The sequence below is a fragment of the Carcharodon carcharias genome, chromosome 20 (assembly GCF_017639515.1).
Source record: "Carcharodon carcharias isolate sCarCar2 chromosome 20, sCarCar2.pri, whole genome shotgun sequence".
In the NCBI taxonomy this organism is placed as follows: domain Eukaryota; kingdom Metazoa; phylum Chordata; class Chondrichthyes; order Lamniformes; family Lamnidae; genus Carcharodon; species Carcharodon carcharias.
The window spans coordinates 20998247-21023850 of NC_054486.1; the positions used below are offsets into that span (position 1 = coordinate 20998247).

At 46.7% G+C, this 25604-nt stretch overlaps 2 protein-coding genes across 2 annotated transcripts in view; one reads left to right on the forward strand and one right to left on the reverse strand.

Moving 5' to 3' along the window:
• rgs6 (regulator of G protein signaling 6) overlaps positions 1-25604 on the forward strand; it is a 180608-nt gene that overhangs the window by 43668 nt on the left and 111336 nt on the right. The window lies entirely within an intron of this gene.
• On the reverse strand, positions 20272-20745 carry LOC121292484 (40S ribosomal protein S11-like). Its single transcript, XM_041214477.1, has one exon. It carries the CDS (start codon positions 20743-20745, stop codon positions 20272-20274), a length of 474 nt encoding a protein of 157 aa, XP_041070411.1.

Here is a 25604-nt window from a genome sequence, read left to right on the forward strand (position 1 = left end):
GGTTCAACCTGTCAGAAGGCTTCACAATTCTCCCTGATAATGCTCTTGTCGGACTTGGAGGATCAGCAGTGTCTCTTTGAACTCCTTATTCTTGACTTGGCTGGTCTTCATCGAGAGTTGTAGCATCTGTTTCTTGATTAATTTCTGACTCAAACGTCTGGTTTTTCCAAATGTATGATTGATTATCATTTTTGATGACTAGAAATAAGATTCCTGCCATTTCTACATATAGTACCTACTGAAGTATGTACTAAATAAGATCTCTGTTGATTGTCATCTCCTTGGACTATTACTCCTCCTTTCTCTTGCTCTGAATTTTGGATCTGAACTTGATTGTTTCCTCCTCTCTTTACTGTTATACTTTTCCCGACCACATTTCCTTCTCTCTTTATTTGAATTTTGCAGTTTTATCCTCTCTGTTTGCATTTCACAAGTTCCCTATCCTTCTTGAGTTTGCCCTCCTTCATTTGTTTGTTTTCTTCTGTCTTTCCTTGCTTCTGGAGTGATGACTCTTTGGAGTCTCTTGTTCTTGAACTCTAGGATAGTCCTGGACTTCCAGCCCAGGGAGTAATCCTTTGGGTAGGATGGGAAGCTGTGAAGAATCCACCCGATCAATGCCTTGGTTTCACTCGAAATCCAGCAGACCTGGTCTATTAATAAGTTCACTTTCTTCCCAGATCAAAAAGGAGGAAATTGCTGGCTTGCTTCCATGTCTAGCTTTTTTACTCCTTTGACTGCTAATATTCTTCATGACCACTTTTGGTGGATGGATAGGTGCAGATAAACTTTCTAGAAGGTCACCACTGTTGGATGAATGTGGTATTTGAACATAGTCTGTTACCAGATTTTCATCTTCCACTTTCGAAGCAATACTGCCGAGTGATGAGTGGCTACTCTCGTTTTTGTGTTCCTTTCTGGTTTAATTTCTTCGCTGTGCATTTATTGTGAGTGAGTAGACTTCCCCCTTCTGGACATCCTCCTGTAAAACGGCTGGATTATTAATCTCTGAAGAGCATCAAAAAGTTAGCACTCAAGTTGCAATCCGGATCTTCATTGGAGTTGGATAGTTCCAGAGATTTCTTTCTTTCTTTCTCTCTGAAGTCACCCTCGGATTCTTGCTGATTGACTCCTTCCACTTTCTTGATAAGATTGAGGTCTGTAAATATTCACCTACTAAAAGACAGAATTCCTGATTCTGTAGAACATACACTGTTTTCAATGTCTGCTTTCCTTCTTCAAATTTATCAAGAGGTCTCACTGATGCGCTCTCTTGCAATAATGTCATCTGCTATTGTACCTATGGAGTAAAATAACCTGTTCACCTGTTCAGCTTCAGACTTACTGTCCAATTCAAAACCTCAAGAATCTTTTCCTCCAGAGTGCCCAGTTTTGAGTTTGATCTGGCCCTCCCTCTCAGCTAGCATAAGTTTAAGATCCATGGCTTTCCTAAGCTTTCAGGTGGTTTATCCAAAGTTTTAGGATTGTCTTCCCACACTGTTCAGCCTTTCACTGAGACCCGAGTCTCTCCTTAGGGGATCTCTCAGCTGGATTTGGTATTTATTTCCTGAACATGACAAATATGTTAAAAACTGCTTTGCTTTATGTCATTTAAATAATCTCTTAAGTCCCTCCCCCTGGAGCATCCAGGGTATGCAGCTGCTTTCCTGTCTTGCAGTCGTCATGTTTAATGGTGCCAACCTTGGACCCAGACTGCAGGGTTTTCCATTACCTGCTCTGGCTAGGGATATGGTTTTCCTAGTGCCCAGTGCACCATTAAAATTGATTTTTCTCCTTTCTTAAGGATTGCTCACCGGTTCCGGGACCTTTGCATGGTTCCCCGACTTAAATCGTACGATCACTGGATCGGGATTTTCTTCACCAACCAGCATGTGCTGTGCTGAGTGACTTTGAATGTTGATTTTCTGACTCTTCCTGCCCCCACTTCATCTATGGAGCAGTTTTGGAGTTCTTCAACTGTGTCGTACAGAGTTCGGCTGTTTCAGCACCACCTTTATTGGTCTGACACTTAATCTTCTTTAAAGTTGAATTTTAAGTGCATTGGGGCCCACCACTGCGGCCACCATGTCATACCTTTGTTTACTGTAGATTTGGAAAGTTACTGAGCTGTTGGTATGTTCAAACAGCAACTGGTTTATTTGATACCATTTAACAACGTGCCGCTGTCCATGACTGCGTGTTACACTGCTGAAGCCATGACTATCCTCCCTCTCCTCCCCTGTATGTGCTCTTACCTCATAATTTGGGAGTTACTATTTACACAGCCCCACATATTAACCCTTACAAACCCTAATACTCCACGGTGGGCTTCCCCAGAATCAGGGACCTTGGGAGGGGAAGTCCTGCCGGCTGAGCTGTCGGCCAATCAGAGGCTTGCAGCTCTTGATTGATTGGCAGTGCCCCAGGGTGGCGTTGGCTGCTGCTGGAACTGCACTCACCCGAGGACCAAGGTCACAGAGGGCCCCAGGCACAGGTGAGTGGCGGCAGGAGGGGGATCGCAAGGTCATGGGGGATGGGTGGGGAAGGGAGCCACAGCAAAGGTAGGGGCTGTCTCTCAGCAAGTCCCCCTCCTCCCTCCTGATGCTAGGTCCCTCGGTCAGACACTGGCTGCCTTCGGATGAGGGACAGGCACCCCTCCCTCCCCCTCCCCCTTCACCCGGGAGCCTGTAAGCAACCCTGATGGGGTTTGCTCCTTGGCCTCCCAGATGGCAAGCACCCCTCCCCCCCCCCCCCCCGCCGCCGCCACCACCACCACCACCACCCAACGTTGGGTAAATACCAGCATTAAATACCCACTTATGGGCCGCAACTGGCAGTGGAGGTGGGAAGGCCATCCTCAAGCTTTCCCACTCCAGACTTAGGCCTGAATTTTCCGGCCCTGCCCTGGTGGGATCCGCTGCGGGGTGGGTGCAGCGGCCCAGCCAAAATTCCATTGACTTTCGATGGGACCAGCTGATCCCGGTGGTAGCTGGGCTGGAAGATCCCACCCTTAATTTGGGCAGAGGCATGGGGAAGGTCATGGGGTCCCCATCCGGCACCTTCTCACCTGATTAAATGCCCACCTCCCCACCCCTCTGAGCCTCCCATGGAGGTGGGGAGGGGGGGGGGCGTAAAGTTCGGCCCATGCTTGTAAAAAAAAGAAAAGCCACAACTTTGAAAAATCAGTGAAACGTTAGCAGTTAAAGGAAATAATTGGTTTCCTGAAAACGTTAAATATACTGGCCCTGCAAATATGATTAACATTTCTGGAGAGTAATGCCCGGTTAAGGTTGGGGCACACAGGAGGAAATTATTCCACTAGAGCTGCGTCGTTCAGGAGGATTTTGACGCTTGCCAAACCTGCGGCGATCAGGTCATGTCCGCCACGTGACGCAAAATATACCCAAAGGATGGGTGGGTGAGCAACCTCCCGGAGGTGATCTGGGATTAGCGGTGTGACAGCTGGTCTGTCAAAGAATATTTCTAACTGCGGGAAACGAATCACCACATGGCGTCCAGTCGTGGTGTCGCAACTGAAATATCCCACGCTCCATCCAGTGGGGGCCTCTTCACCACATGCCTGCATGGAGCCAGGCTACAGCTTTTGGACTGATTACCGTGCAGGATCGCCTAATTGCTTTTGACATGGCCACAGATTGTGTCAGGGGCCCGGAAATGCCTCCTCAGTCGAATGGGCTGCCGCAGGGTCCCTGATGTCCCCCTGATTAAAATCTCTCACCTGGTGAGGACACGAATTTGCCTTTTGTGTTGAGCGTATTGGACAATGCTGCGCGGGAGGGACGAAATTTTACAGCCGCAGGATTTTACGTTCCCGCCGAAGCCAATGAGGTTCAGAATGTCTCGCCGCATTTTACAGCCCCGTCCCCACCAAAAGGGGGCTGTAAAACTCTGCCCGAGGAACCCGTGTTAGTTGGTTTAAACCTAGTGGCTAAACTATCAGGATTCGTTGGTGAGAAAGGACAAGATGATTGGCTCCTTTTTATTTGCCCCACATAACTGCGGGAGGTGGTGTAGTGGTGTTGCCACTGGACTAGTAATCCAGAGACCCAGAGCAATGCTCTGGGGACCCAGGTTCAAATCCTGCCATGGCAGATGGTGGAATTTGAGTTCAATAAAAATCTGGAATTAAAAGTCTGATGATGACCAGGAAACTATTGTTGATTCTGCTAAATGGGATTAGGTAGGTCAGGTGTTTCTCATGTGTTGGTGCAGACTCGATGGGCTGAAGGGCCTCTTCTGCACTGTGATTCTGGGATAACTCACTTTGTTCCGAGCTTCTCTTTTTACTACAGCTGCCGCCTTCCTGGTCTTCAGCATGTTTCTTATGTGAGCCTAGTCAATGTGTGATAACAGACCACTGAAATGTGGGGAGGGAGGAGGGGCAGCGTCACAATCCTCACTTAATGTCCTCTCTTGCACTTTGCAAGAGGGGCTGCTGAGGAATGACCAGGAACAGCAGCTCTGGCTGTTCTTCCTGCCAAAGGCAGGGAACCAACAGGAGCAGCCCATTGCTACATCAGCAGAAAGTGGAGACTCAGGTCTGGGACCTTCCAGTCAGTGTGATTTAGTTCAACACTGAATAGTACACTTTTCAAGCAAGCTATTGGGAGATGAGGGAGAATATTTTAAAGAGGAGATTCATTTGTAGTAAACGTTAGAGAAATGAAAACACTAGTTTATTCTTTCATGGGATTAGGCTTCACTGGCAAGGGCAGCATTAATTGCTCACCTAATTGCCCTTGAACTGATTAACTATTTCAGAAGGCTGTTAAGAGTCAGCTTGGGTCTAGAATCACATATAGGCAATCACAGGTAAGGATGACAGATTTCCTTTGCTAAAGGGCATTAGTGATGGGTTTGTAACAACAGTTAATGACAGAGGTGGGAAGGTAGTAGGGCCCCCATCCAGCACATCTTCAAACTCACCACAGGGGAGGGTATCATTATTGAGACTAGCTTTATATTCCAGATTTTTTTTTTAATTAACTGAATTCAAATTCCACCAGCTCCTGTGGTGGGATTTGAACACACATCCCCAGAATATTAGACTGGACCTTTAGAGTCTAGTTCACTGACACTACCACTATGCTGCCATCTTCCCCTGTACATGATCAACCCGTAAGCTGACATGCCCAAACTCTTGAGCTATTGATCAGTTATAGGGAATAGGTCAAACAGGGGTTGTCAGCTGCTGGGCTTCTGTCAGCTTTGACAAAGAGTCACAGGGACTCGAAATGTTAATCCTGTTTCTCTCTCCACAGATGCTGCCAGACCTGATGAGTTTTTCCAGCATTTTCCGTTCTTGTTTTGTTTATACATTTATAACCCAGCTCAATGATCAACCTGAGGGGATGTGAGTTTGATATCAATGCTCCATTAACCCATTGCCACCAAGATCCTAATGTATGACATACAAACATACGAATTAGGAGCTGGAATAGGCCATCCACTTCTAAATGTGGAACTAAACTAACCTGCCTTTCATATTCAGCTATAATAGCTTTGTTGAGGCTCATAATAGTTAATTTAAGCCTCCCCAGAATAATCCTTGAAGGGTTCCTTGTACACTAAGCAGCAAAGAAAAACCTGTGACAGCAAATTCTCAACTGGGTTGCTAACAATGTGTAAATGATCAGTGGCGAACAGATTACTTTCAATCTAACCTACGACAATACATCAGATGCAGACTTGTATTTTCGCTGTCCCAATAGCAGCAGGCCCCTGGAGGGGTGCCAGAAAGGTTAATTGGTGAGCAGGGAGTGTAGGATGCTACCCTTTGTACAGTTCTCCCTTCAGTCAATGAAGCCAAAGTACATTCTTGTGACATGAGATGAAATAGGCTTTGAGGCGATTAGTGCCACTGAACTGCACTATGAGTGTGTGTATTTTAAGAATAAAATCCCATCAACAGCAGGCTGCACCTACGGAGTGCCATTAAGATGTTATACCTCTCAGAACCCAGAGTTAAAGGAGATGAATGAGATACGGCTTTTGAGGATTCCTTTGTTGAAGTTGGGGAGAGAATTCTAGAGTACAGGAGCACGATAGCTGAAGGCTCTGCCAGGAATACCAACAGGGGAGGAACACATAGTACCCAGACAGCAAGCATACAGCCGTCGTATCTATTGCGGAGGTTCAATGGAGCTTCACATCTGAGGATACACTAAATGAGGATAAGGTTTTTAAAGTTCTCCAAGCGTGGGAAATGAGGAGCCAAGTGGCAGCTTATGAAGGAAGAGACAATAAATGAGTTCCATCCAGTGCATGATAGGATGTGCTTCTGGATGAATTGGAATGTAGTTAGTATCTAGAGAGGTCAGCTAAAAGACCATTAAAACAAATCATGTTTTCAGGTGATAAAGGTGTTGCAGGAAGTGTTCACTGGAGGTGACGGAGAGATATGGAGCAGGTAGCCGCTATGGAGACAGCAACAACTTGCAAACATCTTCAATGTATTAAACGTCCCATGGTGCTTCATGGAGACAACACAAAGAGGAAGGTACTAGAAGGTGATCCAGAAACTTGACCAAGGAGATGCATTTTAAGGAGGGTCTAAAAAAAGGAGGGGGCGGTGGAGAGGCAGGGAGATTTACAGAGCGAAATTCAGAGCTTAAGGCCTAAGGCTGAAGGCATGGCCATAAATTACTGGACAAAAGGAAAGGGGGCTGCACAAAAGGCCAGTGTAGGAGGAAGGTGAGGAGGCTAATGGTGGGTGGGGATGGTGAGGGTTTGAAGGCAGTTATAGAGGAGGGCAAGGTATCCCGAGGAACTTTACAGCAAAAATTATCAAACAAATTTTTGACACCATTAGAACCATTAGAATAAGACTTGCAAATCCAAGGGTTAAATTGCAAGGGGAGAAGGAGAGATTAAGTAAACTATAATTGTATTCCCTGAATTTAGAAGGTCAGTTTGACCAAAGTTTTCGAGATATAAAGGGGGGACAAACAGGGAAGATAAAAAGAAATGATTTCTGCTTTTGGGGAGTCTAGGGCTAGGGGGCAGAGTCCAAAATTTAGAACAAGACCGGTCAGGAGCGACATTAGGAAACATTTCCACACACAAAGGGTGGTAGAAGTTTGGAACTTTCTGCCCCAAATTGCAATTGACGCTAGATCAATTGATAATTTTAAATTTGAGATTGATCAATTTTTGTGCATCAAAGGTATTAAGGGACATGGGGCAAAGGCAGATTTTTGGATTAGGTCGTAGATCAGCCATGATTTCACTGAAGAATGGCAGAGCAGGCTTGAGGGATTAAATGGCCTACTCCTGTACCTACGTCACTATGACCAAAACATTGAGCAAAGAGGTACGATTTGAGGAGTGTCTTCAAGAAGGAGGGTTTAACAGGCAGAGCGGTCTAGGGAAGGAATTCCAGAACTTAAGGCTTACGCTGTTGAAGGCACAGCTGTCAATCAAAGAGCTTTAGAATCAGTGGCGCAGAAGAGGCCAGAACTGGAGGAACACGACCTCAGAGAGTTGAAGGCTGGAGGAGGTTACAGAGATGGGGAAGAGTGAGACAATGGAGGGATTTGAAAACAAGGACAAGACTTTTAAGATCGAGGCGTTACCAGCCCAGTAGCCACTTCAAGTCAATGGGCACAGAGGTGATGGGTGATCATCGTCCCAGAATTGCAGTAAGTACGGTAGCAGGCGTGAAAAAATGTTGTTTTACCCGCTGGCCACAGTGGCATGTTTTCACGCCGTATTGGTCCCTTCCCCGCGCTTCCCACCTCATTAGTAATGCATTCACGGGAAACACTCCAGATCGCTGGCAGGCAGGCTTGGATTTGCCCGCCACACCGCGACTTCAGCGTTCCCTCGCTCCTGGCGCCATAACTAAAGCACGCCAGGGCGCAGCCTACTTCCTGGGCAGAATTATGCCCTTGGCGGGGGCAGGTGGCTCCTCCCTTCGGGTGCCCGAGGGCCCCGGCCTGACTCCTGGACGGGAAGGAGCACCTGGAGGGATGTCTAGGTGCCCCATTTCCCTCTTGTGTTGCCACTGCAGGAACTCACCCATGGTTACCACTGAGCCGCAATGCCATACTGGTCGGCCAATTAAGGCCCACCCAGCGTGAAACGCGAGCAGCAGCGCTAACCGCTTCCTGTGCGGGAGGTGGGATGGGGAGGGGGGGGAGAAGTGAGAGCGGGCCGAGCGCAAACCTCACCCATGCCGTGCAAGTGAGCGCTTCATAATCTACCTGAGGCACGGAGCTGCCTCAGGGAGGTGAAGAGATGTTTAAAAATATATAAAAATGTCATGAAACATGTCCCCTCATTATAATTCTGTCACATGAACAGGGACATGTTATGAATGAAAAATTAAAGTTTTTATTTTATTTTTATTTGCATTTGGAAACTTCATCTGGCCCGTGGATGAGGCTTCCAAAAAATGCAAAGGCCGCTTGGCTTTATCACCTGCCCTCCAACCTGGACAGGGCAGCGAAAAAGTTAAGTTAATTGTTTACTTAACGGCCTTAACAGGCCTTTAATTGTCAGTGGGCACACCCGCTGACCGAAATATCACCCGACTGCGGGTTGATGCCAGCCTGCTCGGCCAACGTCAACGCGTGTCATTTCACGCTCGAGCGGGTCAGGCGCACACCCGCCCACCGAGTGAAAATATCTGCCCCATGTCTCCAGACCAGTACTGTTCCAGGCGACAGGTGGCCCCGAAAGCAAACAAGACGGCAGCCCCCAAATTTAGTGACGCCTCTCTGGGGCACCTGCTGGACACAGTGGAAGGCCGCCGAGACTTCCTCTACTCCCGCTCTGGCCGCAGGAGGCTCACCAGAGTCACCAATCTGGCCTGGGAGGTGGTGGCAATGGCGGTCAGCGCCACCGGAACACAGAGGCGGTCAGCCATTCAGTACAGGGAGAGGATGAATGGTCTCATCCGTTCCACCAGGGTAAGTCAACCACCTCATCACCCTCAACTCGCACACTCACAAACCCATCACACATCCACAGGGATCTCACACCTCAAGGGACAACACCACTAACTCTCACACACACCCTCACATCTCCATCAGGCACATACCCTCTCGAGTTTGCATCCTCATCCCGTTCATGGCCCCACTCACCACACAAACATTCCATGCAGTGTCATGCATCTGGCTCTCATACTCTCCATTTGTTTTCACGCAGGAGAAGCTGGCTCACAACAGCAGGAAGAGGTCCCAGACCAGGGGGTGGAGTGGTCCACATTAGGCCCCTCACTGACTTTGAGGAACGTGCCATCACGCTGACTGGTGAGGACATGGACTGTGCCTGCAGCGACAGTGAGGTCAGTGGCGAACGCCCATGTTAGGGTCCTGCACCACATCATCCCTTTCTCAATCCAACTGTGAGTGCTCTCTCTCCTTGACTCTGCTGTGGTGCACTAACTATCTCTACTTTGGTTCACAGGGAACTCTGCCAAGTGACTGACACCCTCAGCCAGCCAGTCCCTCAGCTCCATGCACATCCTCACCTCCAGCCAAAAGGACGCCTCCTCCATTGAAGAACTGGAAATAAGCAGCCTGGGAGACCCGTCACAGCGCTTACCCACACCCTCCACCAGCACAGAGATACACACCTCAATGGGACCTAGATCTAGAGCAGACTCGGGTTCACAATCTGGTGGTCACCACATGGACGTGCATTCACGCAGGAGGAGGCATGGTCAGGAGATCCCCGGCACTTGGAGGTCTGCTGGGGAAGAGGCATCTGTGGGGTCAGAGACAGATGATGAGCCTCTGGATTTGGCCTTCCAACTCATCCTGGAGAGTCAGTAGAAGGCAGGAGGAACATCACGCAGAGCTGTTGGAAACCCTCAACAGAGTGGCACGTGAGTCAGAGGAGTGCATCTGCCTGCTCTCTGATGAAGTGGTGCCCACATGTGCACGTATTAGGTCTCCGTGGGAAGGATGCCAAATGCCATGGAGACCCTGGTCCAGCAGAACGCAGAGATGCACACAGACCTGCTCTCCATCACGGTAACCATGGGTGAGTTCCTGCAGTGGCAACACGAGAGGGAAATGGGGCACCTAGACATCCCTCCAGGTGCTCCTTCCCCTCAAGGAGTCAGGCCGGGGCCCTCGGGCACCCGAAGGGAGGAGGAGCAGCAGCTGGACACCTCTGGGTCATCCACTCAGGAATCTCAGAGACTGCCCTCTCCCTCCAAATCCCCTTTGCCTGTGACCCCCTCAACCTCATCTTCTGTCACCACAGAGGGAGCAGCTGGCCCACAGGAGGACAGACAAAGAAAACCAGGGCCCCCAAAGCCTCGGCTGTCCAGTGGATGCACGTCAAAGTCATCAGATGCAACAGGGCCAACCATTGCACAGGCTCTCTCCACCCCTGCTGTGGATGTCAGGGCAGCGCCTAGAAATGTTAAGAAATTCTGATCACAAGCGGTTGCACGGGTGAACATATTTTGTCACTTTATAATCTGAAAATAAATTCACTTTCACTGAATGGTGTGTAATATTGTCTTTCAGCTTAATTGACAGGCTTTGCAGGTCCTCCCACTGTATCCCAGCTCCTGCCCCCTCCCCCCCAGCTGTTCAGCTGCACACAGCCGGAGCATTAGTGTTTCTGGAGAGAGGTGTGTGTATGCTACAGGGCCTTTTGGAGCCTTGTGCAAGCACTCTCCCATGCGTGCGAATCCTTCATCCCTCACAATCATCTTATTGTCCCGAGCATTTTCATCTCTGCCCACCCACTGATTGCACGCCGGTGCAGCACCTGCGCCTGTCCAACTCGAGGCTCTGCTCACTTCCGATTTCGACAACCATGATCGTGTTAAGTATACTTGTCAGCTCCCCCATCCTTTCCCCTCCCCCAGTCACCCATGTCCTTTCTCCCCCATCCCTGTTGACCCCCCAGCATCACCTCACACCTCCCCAGTCACCTAGCAACCTGAACCTTTGCCGCTCCAGGATGCCCAGGTGAATGTGCACATTCCCTACCTTCCTGAGGATCCCACACCCATCGCTCTTCCCGATGTCTTCCTTCCCACCTCCAGGGTCCGTGTCAGTCTCCGAGTCCCCACCAACCACCCTTGCTGTCGCTTCTACCACTGTCGATGCATCCTCACATCCCACCCTACCAGCTCCCTCTGCCCCCTCTCTCACTCACCATTCCCTCCTACCATGCCCACCCTCAGTTCGCTCCCCAGGAGGCAGTCATTGACTCCACAGACCCCCCCCCGCCCCGCCCATTCACCTGGGCACCCTTCCTTCACCCTTATCCTCTTCTCCCCCGGACACCTTGCCCCCTCCAAATTCCCTCCTCCCCCCACCCCTGGACACCTCCCCCCCCACCGAATGCTCTCCCGTACACCTTCCTCCACCCCCCCGCCCAGTACTGTCTCCTCCCTCTCCCAACCACACGCCCCTCTGAGACCTTTGCCCCCATCTCCCATCCTTACCCCCCCCCAGCCCGGATACCTTCCTCTCCCAGTCATAGCTAGACCCTCCTCTCCCCCCCACTTCGCCCTTGACCAAGACCGTGATGTTCTGTAGCAGACCTGGAACATCGACAGAGACCTCTCACCTTCCAGGAGCTGCTTCGCGGTGGAGCCATGTCCATGAGGATCTGCCCACCGTGCGATGCGCGTGCTCCTCCAGCATCCCGTAGCTGCAGTGCCCCAGCAGCTTCTTCTCCTCAAGTGTCCGTGATCTAAGCAAGGCCCTAAAAGGTAAGTCCTGACTTCTGTACCTCTCGCTTGTACGGACGTGCCCTGGGCCGGCCTGTTTTCCCGGGATGCAAATCAGGTCCACGGGATTCGCGATCCACCATGGCGAGCACCATCGGATGATCCCGGTGAAAGCTGTGCTTTCACGCTGGCGCGAAACCGATTTCTGCCCCTCACACTGAATTGTGCTCCCCAATAGCCATGACGCCCTCCTCTAACAGGACCGGAAAATTCCGCCTTTGGTGTGAGTTAGGATATGAACAGCAGAGTTGTGGATGGCAGGCAGTCCAGGCAATAAGTTTAGAGCTCGGTGTCATCAGTGTACTTGTGACCCCATGTCTCAAGATGATGTTGCCCAGGGAAATGCTGATGATGAAGTTAAAGGTGTAACGAACAGGTCGTTGGGGAGATCCAGACGCAATGGTGAATTGATGGGAACATGAGCCGTTGCTGAGATGTTTCATCTACAGTTGGATCGGTATTAATGGAAACCAGCGATGGTTGTCTCACAAAATTGGAGAAAGGAAGACAGGATGGTGTGTTCGACCATATCACAGGCTCCAGAGGCATCGAGGGTGTAGAAGGATACAGCATCACAGCCAATAATCATGAAGCGTACTATTTGTGACTTTGGTTATTGCTGACCCATTTCATTGGCCTGACAAGTATGGAAAGCTGATAGGTGAGATTCAAACATGGATTTCCAGGAAAGACGGGTATGGATTTGGGAAGCAACAATATGTTCAATATCATTTAAGTTTTGACCAAAGATGCGGTCCCTGTTCAAGCAGAAAGTGACATTTTCAAACCTCACTAAATGTCGCTAAAATATGAAGCTCTCATATTCTTCACAGTTGTGAATTGAGAACCGTGGGTGCTGTATTTTCTCAATAAAAGGCTTTTGAGATTAGTCCTTACTAAGTGTTATGCAATTGGTAATCTACTTTTGTGTTTGGGATTATGGAATAGTCATTTATCTTTCCCCAAGGATGAGGAAATTGTGAGGAGTTTGAGGAATATCTTTGATTTGCCAACTAGGTCAGTGATGAAGGGGCATAGATTTAAAATGATTGGTAGAAGAATTAGAGGGGAGATGAGGAAAAGTCTTTTCACCCAGAGGGTGGCAGGGGTCTGGAACTCACTGCCTGAAGGGGTTGTAGAGGCAGAAACCCTCAGCTCATTTAAAAGGTGCTTGGATATGCACCTGAAGCCCTGTAACCCTCCAGGGCTACAGACCAAGCACTGGAAAATCGGATTAGGCTGGAGGGCTTATTTGTCGGCCAGCACAGACACTGTGTGTAAGGTGGCCCTCCTGTGCCATAAATCTTTCCAGATTTTCGAAATATCTGAAAAGAAGGGACGTGGGGAGAGGGCAGGGGGAATGGCAGTATGTGAGTTTCTCTTTGGGAGATCCAGCACGACATAATGGGCTGACTGGCCTTCTTCTGTGTTGTAAAGATTCAATGATTCTGTTACATGCAGTGATAATGAAACTGGTACTGAAAGTAGTTCATGCACAATGGACTCATCAAGTGTTGTAAACGTATCAACTTGACTGCTCATACCAGCCTAAGCAAAACTAGATAGAAGTCCTTATGGGGCTCGGGTACATCTTAATAGGACTAATTACATCATCTTAATATGATGCTGTTGCATCAGCGCATCCTATCTACATCTAATTAATATATAAGTACATTTACCTAACATGCCACCACGCCAAGTGACATTTTTGCAAACAGGCCTTTGCAATACCATAAATCTCTGTTTATTGTTCTCTCTATATGAATGTATCAGATATGACCTTCACACTCTTATTTTGTCATCACACAGCCCCTTTATTCATTCTTCCTACTCCCTGCACACACTCTATCTTTTATCCTTCCTATTAATTACCTTTTTCATTATTGTTTATTTCAAGGGGAATTGAATGTAAAAGTAGGGAGGTTATGCTTCAGTTGTACAGGATGCTGGTGAGACCACATCTGGAGTATCGGTTACAGTATTGGTCTCCTTATTTGAGGAAGGACGTAAATGTGTTGGAAGCAGTTCAGAGAAGGTTTACTACATTAATACCAGAAATGGGCAGGTTGTCTTATGAGGAAAGATTGAACAGGCTAGGTTTGTATCACTGGAGTTTAAAAGAGTAAGAGGTGACTTGATTGAAACGTATATGATTCTGAGGTGTTTTGACAGGGTGGATTTGGAGAGGTTGTTTCCTCTTGTGGGAGAATCTAGAACTAGGAGTCACTGTTTAAAAATAAGGGGTATCCATTTAAGACAGAGATGCTTGCTGCTTGTATATATAAAAGATTTAGGTTTAAATGATTGAATGTAGGAGGGCTGATCAATAAGTTTGCGGATGACATGAAAATTGGTGGGGTGGTAAATAGTAAGGAGGATAGCCTTAGATTACAGGAGATATAGATGGGCTGGTGAGATGGGCTGATCATTGGCAAATGGAATTTAATCCAGATAAGTGTGAGGTGATGCACTTGGGCAGGACAAACAAGGCGCGGAATACACGATAAATGGTAGGACCCTGGGAAGTACTGAGGATCAGAGGGACCTTGGTGTGCATGTCCACCGGTTCCTTAGGTAGTGGGACAGGTAGATAAGGTAGTTAGGAAAACATATGGGATACCTGCCTTTATTAGCTGAGGCATAGAATATAAGAACAGAGAGGTTATGCTGGAACTGTATAAAACGCTGGTTAGACCACAGCTAAAGTAGTGTGTGCAGTTCTGGAATGTGCATTATAAGAATGATGTGATTGCACTAGGGAGAGTGCAGAGGAGATTTACCAGGATGTTGCCTGGGCTGGAGAGTTTTAGTTTTGAGGAGAGATTGGATAGACTGGCGTTATTTTCCCTGGAGCAGAGGAGATTGAGGGGGGACATGATTGAGGTGTATAAAATTGAGGGGCATAGATAGGGTAGACAGGAAGGAACTTTTCCCCTTGGTACAGGGATCAATAACCAGGGGGCATAGATTTAAGATAAGGGGTGGGAGGTTCAGAGGGGATGTGAGGAAGAATTTTTTCACCCAGAGGGTGGTGGGAATCTGGAACTCACTGCCTGAAAGGGTGGTAGAGGCAGAAACCCTCATAACATTGAAGAAGTATTTGGATGTGCACTTGCGATGCCACAGCATACAAGGCTATGGGTCTAGTGCTGGAAAATGGGATTAGAATAGTTAGGTACTTGTTTGACTGGCACAGACTCGATGGGCCGAAGGGCCTTTTCCTGTGCTGTTGACCTCCATGACTCTATGAGGAGCAATTTTCTTCTCTCAGAGGGTATTGTGTCTTTGGAACTCCCTTCCTCAAAAGGTGGTGGAAGCAAAGTTTTGAATATTTTTAAGGCAGAGGTAGATAGATTCTTGACAAACAAGGGGGTGAAAGGTTAGCTGGGGGTGAGGGAGGTTATAATCAGATCGTATTGAATTGCGTAGCAGGCTAGAGGGGCCGAATGGCCTACTCCTGCTCCAAATTCTTATGCTTGTATGTTCATACTACTTCCCACAGTTATTGAGTTGAGTCTATAACAGTATTAAGAAACTGATGTTGTCCTGTTGAACCCTTGCATCTACTAGAGAATTAGAATAATAAATATATATTCTGATACAACTGCTCCTGCATTTAGTGTGCTGCATTTTCTTACTTTATTGTACCAAATATTGGGGGGTTTTAGTGCTATTTACTGCCCATGACCGATTTACTCAATTGTAAAGAAATCAAAGATTCATGCGGGACATCTTCAGATGCAGAATCAGAATACTTATTATATATTATAGAAATATAGATCCAACCTGTGGGAAGAAAGGTTGAAAAGAGCAAGGCTGATTTAACAAGAGACATTTAAGACCTGTAAACCACTGAAGAAAATACATTTGCTCAGCAAAGAAATCAAAGTATTGAATTATTCTAAGAAATGACCCCAGAGTGGGGATTTTGCTAGGAATATAACAGCACAAGCGTGAAGGAACACTACAGGAGAGAGCTGACTGCCCACTGACCCTTTTTGCTCTAACAGTAAGGAGGATTGTTGCTGGAATCGATATTTGGATATGTCAGATGAAGGTCAGTAAAAAGTGGAATCAGACCAAAACGAGTTGGAAACAGTTATAACAGTAAAAAGGAGGGATTTCAGTAAAAGTGATTGGACAGTGGAAAACGCTGGGTACAGTTAAGGGGCAGCGAATGATGCTAGACTCAGTTATAAATGCAAGTTATTGATGCTGTCTGCTGCATTCCTAATAGTGGTGATGTAATGAAAGGGTATAGAAGTATGATCAGTGGCAGAGACGGAATGGGAGCTTGAACTGTTGCTGTGGTACAGAGCTGAGCACAGGTTCACTGCCTTTGGTTTTAAATCGGATTCACCTCCTAGCTCACTGCTACAGGGGAGGTTTCTCAAGCAGAATGTGGCTTTAAGGCTGATAGATCTGTAAAATTGAGAGGGGAGTGGTTGGTGGTATAAATAAAATGTCACAATGAATTGTTGGGGAAATTAGATAGATGGTGCTGAGCATTTTACTGTGCGACTGATCATGTTTAGGGATGTCAAAGTGATGTTGCTCATTCCCATGCTAGTTTATACAGGGGTTTGCCAGATGCTGTAAACAGCAGCTGGCGCATGATAATTTATTTTTTTGTCTGGGAGATAATTGATTACTTTAAGCAGTTCCTTTAAGACAGTTCAATGGATTGCAAATTATGGATGCAACATTTGAGCCAGGCAATTCTAATATAGGTTTATTTACAGTGTTAACATTCTGCATTTCATGATTTTTTTCCAATTTCTGTGATTATACTAATCCACCATTCTGCTCCAGTGTTCAATGTTTGCAATTAACATTCATTTTAGGTGGGGGAAGGGAGCGGGAATTGTTGGTTGAGTTACGATGATACATTTTTAAAGGTTCTGTCTCTGTGGAACAATACAAGATTCCCTAGAAATGATTGCTTGGAATTATGAAGTCAGTTATACAGGAACAATTTCACCATAAAACTAGCCCTATGGCATAGATACACCTTTATAATGGTGCAAGAAGTCTCCAGGAGATTCTAGGCTATTGGCGCAGCCACAGTACTCAACATTACTAATTCATGAAAAAAAAATCCAGCAATTTGCCAAGTAAAAGAGGTAAGCAGTGAGTTCTGATCGGCCGCAATTTGTTGGATGTTTTGCTCCGCTCCACCACTAGCCTTGCCAAAGCTGATACAGGTTTGTTCTCACTGTGAGGTTCAACTTGAACTGCATGCCAATTACTCATGTGACATTAATTGGAATTATTCCCACCGTAGCCATTTAGGGCTGGCAATCAATGTTGTAGAGGGCTCTGTTAATAGCATGAATTATGGTATTTGCCTGACACTGAACCATGAGGGCCCATAAAAGGACCAATGAAGCTGTGGAAACTCACTCCAGCAGGCAGGAATGGTTCCTAGGGATTTTTTAAATTCGTTTTATCTCTTTGGCAGTCTTTTAAGCCCTCTTGCTATCCACCAACTCCTGTTAGTATTGGAAGGAAATCATTATTTGAATGCAAAACTGTTTCAACACTTGAGAAAAGGGTGGGGAAATAGTGCAATTGTGTGCCTAATGTACATTCCACTGTTCCCGGTCATGGCCTGAGCTGCTGGTTCAACACTCATGGATGAAGAACGTTTGTAGATTTAGCATTGCCCTGCCTTTTACTCAGTAACATTGCAAAGGCCAATATGGAAATTCAGGATACATGACCTCATCCACTGTTTTTTCTCTTATTTTGCTGTCTTTTTTTCTCTCTCTCAATTGACGCTCTTTCCCTCCCTTTATTCCCCTTGCTGTTTCTATATTATGTTTAACTCTAACTCACCCTATTTCTTTATCCTTTGTCCTCTCCATACTTTTCTTGCTACAGTACATAACCCGTAAACACCCCTTGTGCATTACCAAAAAGTGTGGAATTTACTGTAGTCGGTTGGGGGGTTGGGGGTGGCTGTCAACCACGATGAAATCTGGTGGCACCCCTGCTGACCTGATCTCCAGGAGCCCCGATGGTATAAAGTCCCCAATTGACAGCGGGAACCCTGCAGCCGGGGCTTCTGTCCCACCTGGGGACATTTAATCGCTGCACAGCTAGATAGCCTGCCGTCAAGAGCTGCAAGCCAATCAGAGACCGGCAGCTCTGTAGCACCAGCAGCGCCGCTGGAGCGGTGGCCACTGCTGGTACTGCACTGGGGCCCCCCCAAAGGATTGTTGCTGGATCCTCCAGAGGCAGGTAGGTGGGGCAGTTTTGGGTTCCCAGGGAAGAGGGGGTTACCATTCAACAGGGGAGGGTGTTGACAGCCATGGAAATGAGCGCAAGCTGCCCATATATACTGCTGCACGAAAACTGCAAGAAAGGCATGAAATCCGCAACTAATCAGCACTTGAGCGCTTTAAACCTGCAGGAATATATCTGTTCAGCATCTCCAAACAAGTTCAAATTCTGTTAATTCCTTCACTGTCCCTGGGTCAAAATCTTGGAACTCCCTCCCCAACAGCACTGTGGGTGTACCTACACCACATGGATGCAGTGGTTCAGGAAGGCAGCTCACCATCACCTCCTCAGGGGCAATCGGGAGTGGGCAATAAATGCTGGCCCAGCCAGCAATGCTCAGATCCCATGAATGATTTTTTTTTTTAAATCAGCAATTCAGACCAGAGTTGTGTTGCTAAATTTAGCCTTTCAAACAGGCACATGCTTATTAGAACAAGTACTCACTAAGCACCAGTTTTCACCCTTGCACCAAAATAACCCTTTGATTTTATGCAATTGCTGTTTTGAGAGGCTCTGTTCAATAAATAAGGTATTCTTAATATATGGTGGAAAATTTATCACATAGCGATAACATTGTGACTAGCACCACGTTCAACTGGAAATTTAATAGCTGTGCCTCCGTGCCCCAGAGCTAAATATTCACACCAACTCTGTAACTCTTGATTTAAAGCAAAAATAGTTCATGAAATGAATTATTCATCTCCCTGGAGGATGCTTTTCAGGTCACAACTGATTGCATCCAGAGAGTAGTGGCAGCGCAGATGAAACAAGGACCGTGTGTTAAAACATTGTTCATATTTTGTTTCCATCTTTATTCGTAGAAGGGATCTCACACTCGATACGAGCAAAATATATGGTGAACACGAGTTTTACATCATCCAAATAAAGTAGCCATTTAGTCAGCCACTCATGCAGGCTTTTTAAAGCAGATAGCTTGTGGCCTTGCAGTGCCATGAGTTATACCACATGTTGAAATAGAGTTCCTCTTGCTGCCTTTCCGCTTACTATATAAACACCAATAGCAACTGAATGGCTCTCTTTACACACTACCAAACATCAGTATGATGCAGTGAAGAATAACTTGTATTTATTTAGCATTTTTCACATTCTGAGGACATTAAAATGTAGGCACTGTGTCGTGACTCACTGGGGATAGTGCGCTGCAGTATCAAGCCCACTGCTCCCTGAGCCGTGACATATGTGAAAAGTTTGATCAACCCACCTAATTTTTTAATTTAGGCTGACAGAATACAGGCACCAGGTTTGTAAACTTAATAAGTAAATAACTGTTTATTGAACAAGTTGTCTTTAACCAATAGCAAAAGAAAAATTATGAACTGCTAATTTCTAACTCTATAACCTAAACTCTACCCCTTCTTAAATCCCTACACACACACATGCAAGACACATAAGACATGCAAAAACATGGGTATTAAGGATGGGATAAAACAGTTCACTTTTAACTCCTGGGTAACTATAATACTGACCACCACCCCCCCCTCCACCCCACCCTCCATTGATCCCCTGACACAACTCCCCCCCCCCACCCCCCACCACCCCCTGACTACCACTCCTGACCCTCTACAGGACTCATCCCAACCCCCAACCATCCCCCTCCAACCACCCCCCCCCCAACTACACCCCAAATCCCCCCCAACTGTAGCATCCTCACTGACCACCCGAGCCCCCACCCTCCCCCTGACCCACCCCTCCCCTATCCCCCAACTGACCACCCGCAGCAGGTCAGTCAGCATTTGCAGAGAGGGAAACAGAGTTAATGTTTCCGATTGATGACCTTTCATCAGAATTGCTGAGTATTTCCAGCACCTTGTCTTTTTATTTTAGACTTTTCCCTACATTTGGAAGAGTTGTTGTCTGAACCATAGAGAATGGTTTCGTTAAGATCTCCCCAAATAGCCCATCAACAATGGTTTCCATTTAGAGAGCACTTTTAATGTGGTCTCAAAGTGCTTTACAGGAGCGAAATTTGACATAGAGCCACATAAGGAGACTTGAGAACAGTTGACCAAAAGCTCTGTTAAAGAGATGGGTTTGAAGGAGCGTCTTCAAGGAAGAGAGTAGATACAGAGGTGATGATGTTAAGGGTGGGAATTCTTGAGCTTAGGGCCTAGGCAGCTGAAGACATGTCCACTAATGGTGGAGTAATGAAAATCAGTAATGCACAAAAGGCCAGGATTGAAGGTGTTTTTTTTAAAATCTATTCACAAAAGCTTTTTTGTGGCTGATTCACTTCACAAACATATTCAAAATTTCTGGAACTGTTTCTTGGCTTCTGCGGCTTTAGTGACCTTGAGGACATTGAAATGCACAGTCTTACTGAGAGGCCGACACTTCCCCACAGTCACGCTGTCCCCATTCTGTACATCTCTGAAGTAGGGTGATAGATGGACAGGCATGTTATGTCGCTTTTCAAAGCGATTGTACTTCTTGATGTGTTGTAAGTAGTCTCTGTGAATTACAATGGTCCACTGCATCTTCATCTTAGTTACTACGCCTGTCAGGATCCGCCCCTGGATTGACACGTTCCCGGTGAATGGACACTTCTTGTCAATGTAGGTCCCATCAATGGTCTCTCGTGGAGTCTTGAAGCCCAGGCCTACATTATGATAGAAGCAGGGAAGCTTTTCCTTGCTGTCTTCACCCACAAGTTCCCACTTCTTGTTCTGGAAGATGGTGGGCTGCTTTTGGCAAGCTCTCTCAGTCTGTATGTCCGCCATCTCGCACAGTCAACCCTGGACCAGAAGCCAGTGGTAAATCATGAGCACAGGTGTGTTGGATAAACAAGAGTTGGCGCAAGTTAGAATATTGGCAACAGAGTTTTCGATGATCTCAAGTTAGAGCGTGGAATATGAGCCACTGACCAGGAATAAAAATCCAGAGGTAACAAAGATTTGGATGAGAGTTTCAGCAGCAGAGGAGCTAAGGATTGGAAAGGAAAAATAAAGAAAACTTGTGTTTATGTTTTCCCATCAATGTTTCACAACCAGTGAAGTCCTTTTAAAATGCACTCACTGTTGAAATGTGAGGAAGCGCAGCAGCGAACTTGTACAAGATAAAAATCCCCAAAACACCTTTGATATTAATGGCCAAATAGTCTGTTATGATGATGTTGGCTAGGATACTGGGAAGCCCCTGCTGCTCTCCTTCAAACTGTGGCATGGAATATTTTGTGTCCATTTGAAAGGGCAGATATCCGACCAGATTTGAAAGATGGCACTTCTGACTGTCGAGTAAAGGGTTAACATCAGAAGCATACATGAAGCTGATGTGATATGACTGAGAAGTAAGAGAGATCTTGAAGAGAGCAGAAACTTTTACCTCGTGTAGGCCCATATTGGTAAATACTTGCTGTAAGTAAATAGTTCTGGTTAAAAAAAACCATGGACTCGAGCAGCATGCTTTTAGGATACTAGACAATCCCCAAACCACATCTAAACCCCTACCTCATAACAAAATACTAACCACACAACATTCTCTGAATACTGCATGGAAGTATCAGCCTGGATTATGTTTGCAGACTCTGGAGTGGGACCTTGAACCCAGGACCTTCTGACTCTCGATGCTGCCTTGCTTCTATCTCGGCGGAATTTGAGGCAGAATAAAGAGTAACTAATATTCTCCTTTTTCACTTGATAAAACTGAAAGTTATAATTCCTTGAAAAAGTCTCATTGTTTTTCTTCCAAAGAAGAACATACAAGAGCTATAGGATTCTCAGAAAACCCCTCAGATTTGGCGTTAAACCTCTGGAGTGGTCATTATAATTCCAATTTTGTCAGTAAGTGGATTTAATTATCCCGAAGACATATTCTGTTTTTTAGAAAACCATTATTTCTCACTTGCTCTAAATCAATGTACAACCTTTTTACTCACACATACTGTTGAACTTCTTTAATATCTCCTAGTTCCTCAACGCCCTTTTCTCTTGCTTTCTTCATATTTGCCCTAACATTGAACCGATTGTTCCCTCAAATAAAATGTTAAAAATCTGCAAAAGCTGAAAGAAACACAAATTGCTGGAGTGATGCAGAACCTCGGCAAACATCCATAAGGAGAAAAGGCTGGCTAATGTTTTGGGAATAACATACTTCACCAGAACTCAGCTCTAACTCAGGGTTATGCTCAAAATGTGAACCGACTCCTTCTCTTCACTGATGTGACAAAGTTGCTGTTTTTCTCGGGCATTTTGTGTAATTGATTTCTACAAATTGCGCTGTCAGCTTCCAGTAGGATAATGTACTCAACCATTAGGGTATCACTGAAAATCCAAAAAGATCTTTAATGTTTCTGAATGTACTGCATGGAAATAACATTGGACTGAAAGATCACCTAGGGAATTCTTTAGATTGATCTAAGGTATTTAAATCTGCCTGCACAAAGCCACGATCTAATGTATAATTTATTAGCTATCACTTTGCGTTGTCATTAGACGCTTAGCAACCAGTGTGTAGCATATCATACCGATCAAGATATGTTTCAATCATTCCCCCTAGGATGTTTAATCCACTTGGTCCATCTCCTGCATCAAGGCCCCAGAGACCTTCCTATTTGATTTTTCACTTGGTAAATATCCATCACTTAGAGGAGATCGGGAATGGAATTCCACGGAGAATCAATGAGCCACCTTACCATTTAAACAATTGGCCAGGTGACATCTGATGGTTCATGGCTCGAGCAAAGCAGTGGGGAAATTGGACCTGAGTGCGGACACAATGCAGATGGAATTGCTATAGCTCCCCAAAATGCAACATGCCTGATATTTAGTTCTATTATCAGACCAGACTGTCTAACAAGTGATTGATATGAGATTTGAGTTTGGGAGCCACAGATCACCCAAAAATGGGCTTTGAGCTGATAAATGATTTTAGAATAATTTATTAAGTAGGTTCGTTAAGAAGCAACAGGTTAAATATGATGCATAGGCTAAACAGACAGGAAAAGCATACGGCCCTGTGACAGGTGAGAACGGTTTACCAGTCTCAAAGGGCGAAGAGTAACGGATGAAGCCGATTGCTGGCAGTCTCTTCTCTATTCTGTTCACAGTCTTCTTCTCTTTCATCCTCTGCCTTCTGCAGCTAACTGCAGCATTAGAAAGCTCTCGCTCCCAGTCTTCTCCGCCTGAGTAAGACTGGAGACTTCCCTTCCGGGCATCGCTTATATAATAATGGTATTTTATTCAAGAAGCCCGAAGACTCAATTGCAGTGTAGCTCTCACTGAGAAATCGATGTTTAGGTTAAGTAATCATGCAAACAGGTCACAATTCTGTAGTAACAAAAATGGACAAATGAATTCAGGTGACAGGGAAGTGGTGAAAGGAATGTTAAAAAGATAAAATTGAATTAAAATTTAATTCAAGTTACAAACCAATACACTTTATATTTTATTATACACTACATATACTTTAATTCAGGGGTCTGGTGGTTTACCCCATATCAATCACTTGTTCAATCCCATCTGACCAATTACCAAGAGACCGGTACACTGTCCATCACTTTGGGTGGAATCGTCCCAGATTTGCACAAAGTGTGGTAGTGGGCAGGGAAAAGGACATTTTACCCATCAGCCACAATGGCAGCTTTTCACGCCATATCGTCCCATTCCAAGCGTGTCCTGCCTCAATAATGCATTCCCGGGAAACATGCCAGATCACTGGTGGGGTGGCCCCTGATTCGCCTGCCCCACCATCATCTCAGGCCATCAGTAACCCAGACACCATATTTAGAGGGCACCCCTGCACAGAGCCAGCACCCCCTAAGGGATTGGAAACTGCTCCAAAGTCATGGCTGCTAAAGGATGGAAGCATGTTGCCCCCAAATTTAGCGACGCCTCCCTCGGGCGCCTACTGGACACAGTGGAGGACTGCTGGAGGCCAGAAATCTGCTGAGTCCGAGACAGGTGACGAGCCTCTGGACTCAGTCATACCTCAGTTGCTGGAGCTGCAAAGGCAAACTCGGGAACGTCAGGAAGGGATGTCTGCTGCACTCCTCAGATTGCAAGGCATGATGGGGGAGTCCATCCGCCTTCAGTCTATGGTGATCACGCCGGCATGCCAACGCACCGAAGTCAACACTGGCGCAGCCGCCATGGCGACCTTCTAACCATGGACATTGGTCCCGCACTGCTGCACGGGCTGAACTCCATCGTTAACACCATATTTTGCCTCCAACAAGAGGGGTGCAGGCCAGCTCGATCTCACTCCAGCTTCCCCTTCTACTCAAGGAGTCAGACAGGGGAACCCCAGGGCACCCATAGTGAGGAGGATCAGCAGGTGCACACCCTGGAGCCATCCACCCAGGTGACTCTGGGAGTGCCTGGCCCATCCAAATCTCTTCTTCCTGTGACCGCAGCAGCTCCAGCTCCACGGGCTGAGGTGGGTGCCACTACCACACAGCAGGACCCCGAAATTAGGCTGGGGCCCTCCAGAGGACGCCCGCCAAGGTCATCACAGACAGGGCGTCGCAGACAGCAGGCTGCCTCCACCTCCAGTATGGATGTCGGGGGAGCACCAAGATGTAGCGGCAGAGTTAGGAAGGTTAAGAAGATGTGGTTGCTCAGCCTGGGCATGGGTGTTAATCACTTGTATTTAATGTTCACTATTGTCAATAAACTTCCAACGATGTCTTCTTACCTGTGGCTCCTTGTTCTGATGCGCAGTGTTCATGTCACTCAGATGTGAAACCTTGATTCCTGCACAAGATAAAGGCAGGTGTCTCAGTCCAGGCCTCTTCCCTGTGCAGAGTGTAACCTTCAGACCAAAGTGATGGTCCAACTTCACATTCGCTGGACACCTTAGTGATGCTTGCACCTCGTTGGTGCTGGTCATTGCTGCCAGAGTATTGTGGGCAGGTGTCACAGAGTTCCATCATTCTCTCTGTGTGCTCTCAGCACCTCTGAGTTGGGACTGGCTCCCCCATCTCTTCAGCATCTGTGACCAGTGATGCTGTGCTCCTGAAGGGGTCAGGTGCTGAAGGCTGACAAAGGATCAGGTGCACTTAAAGTTTCAGGCTGCATTTCCATGATATGAGCTGCCCTCAGCCAGACAGGAGTCAGACATTCACAGAGGCAAAGTGAAGATCTATGGAGTGTCCTCACTGTATATCATCATCATCCGCCTGGAATATAGCAACTATTAGGGCCTCCCGCTGTGGCTCCATGACAGGAGCCTGAGCACTGAGGACATGTGCGCTACCATTAGCCACACAGGAGTCAAACTTTGACAGATGCAAGGTGAGGGTATCAGGACTGTCCTCACTGCATCTTGTCATCATCCTCCATGAATTTTGCGGCTATGAGGGCCTTCTGAGTGCGCCTGCCTCCTTTGGCCAGTGCAATGGCCTCATGGCAGGCATCCTCACCTTCAAGGACTTCATCATAGTCATCCCCTTCAACACCCTCCTAATGGGGGAAAAATGTACGGCTCCTTCATCGTCCCCTCAGCCAGGTCCTCCCACCATGCAGCACCAGGTTGTGGAGCGCGCAGCCAGTTACGATGATGCGTTACACCCTCTGGGGACTGTATTGAAGTGTCGAGGCACTGGAATCTCATTTCAAAATGCCTATCGTTTGCTCCACCAAAG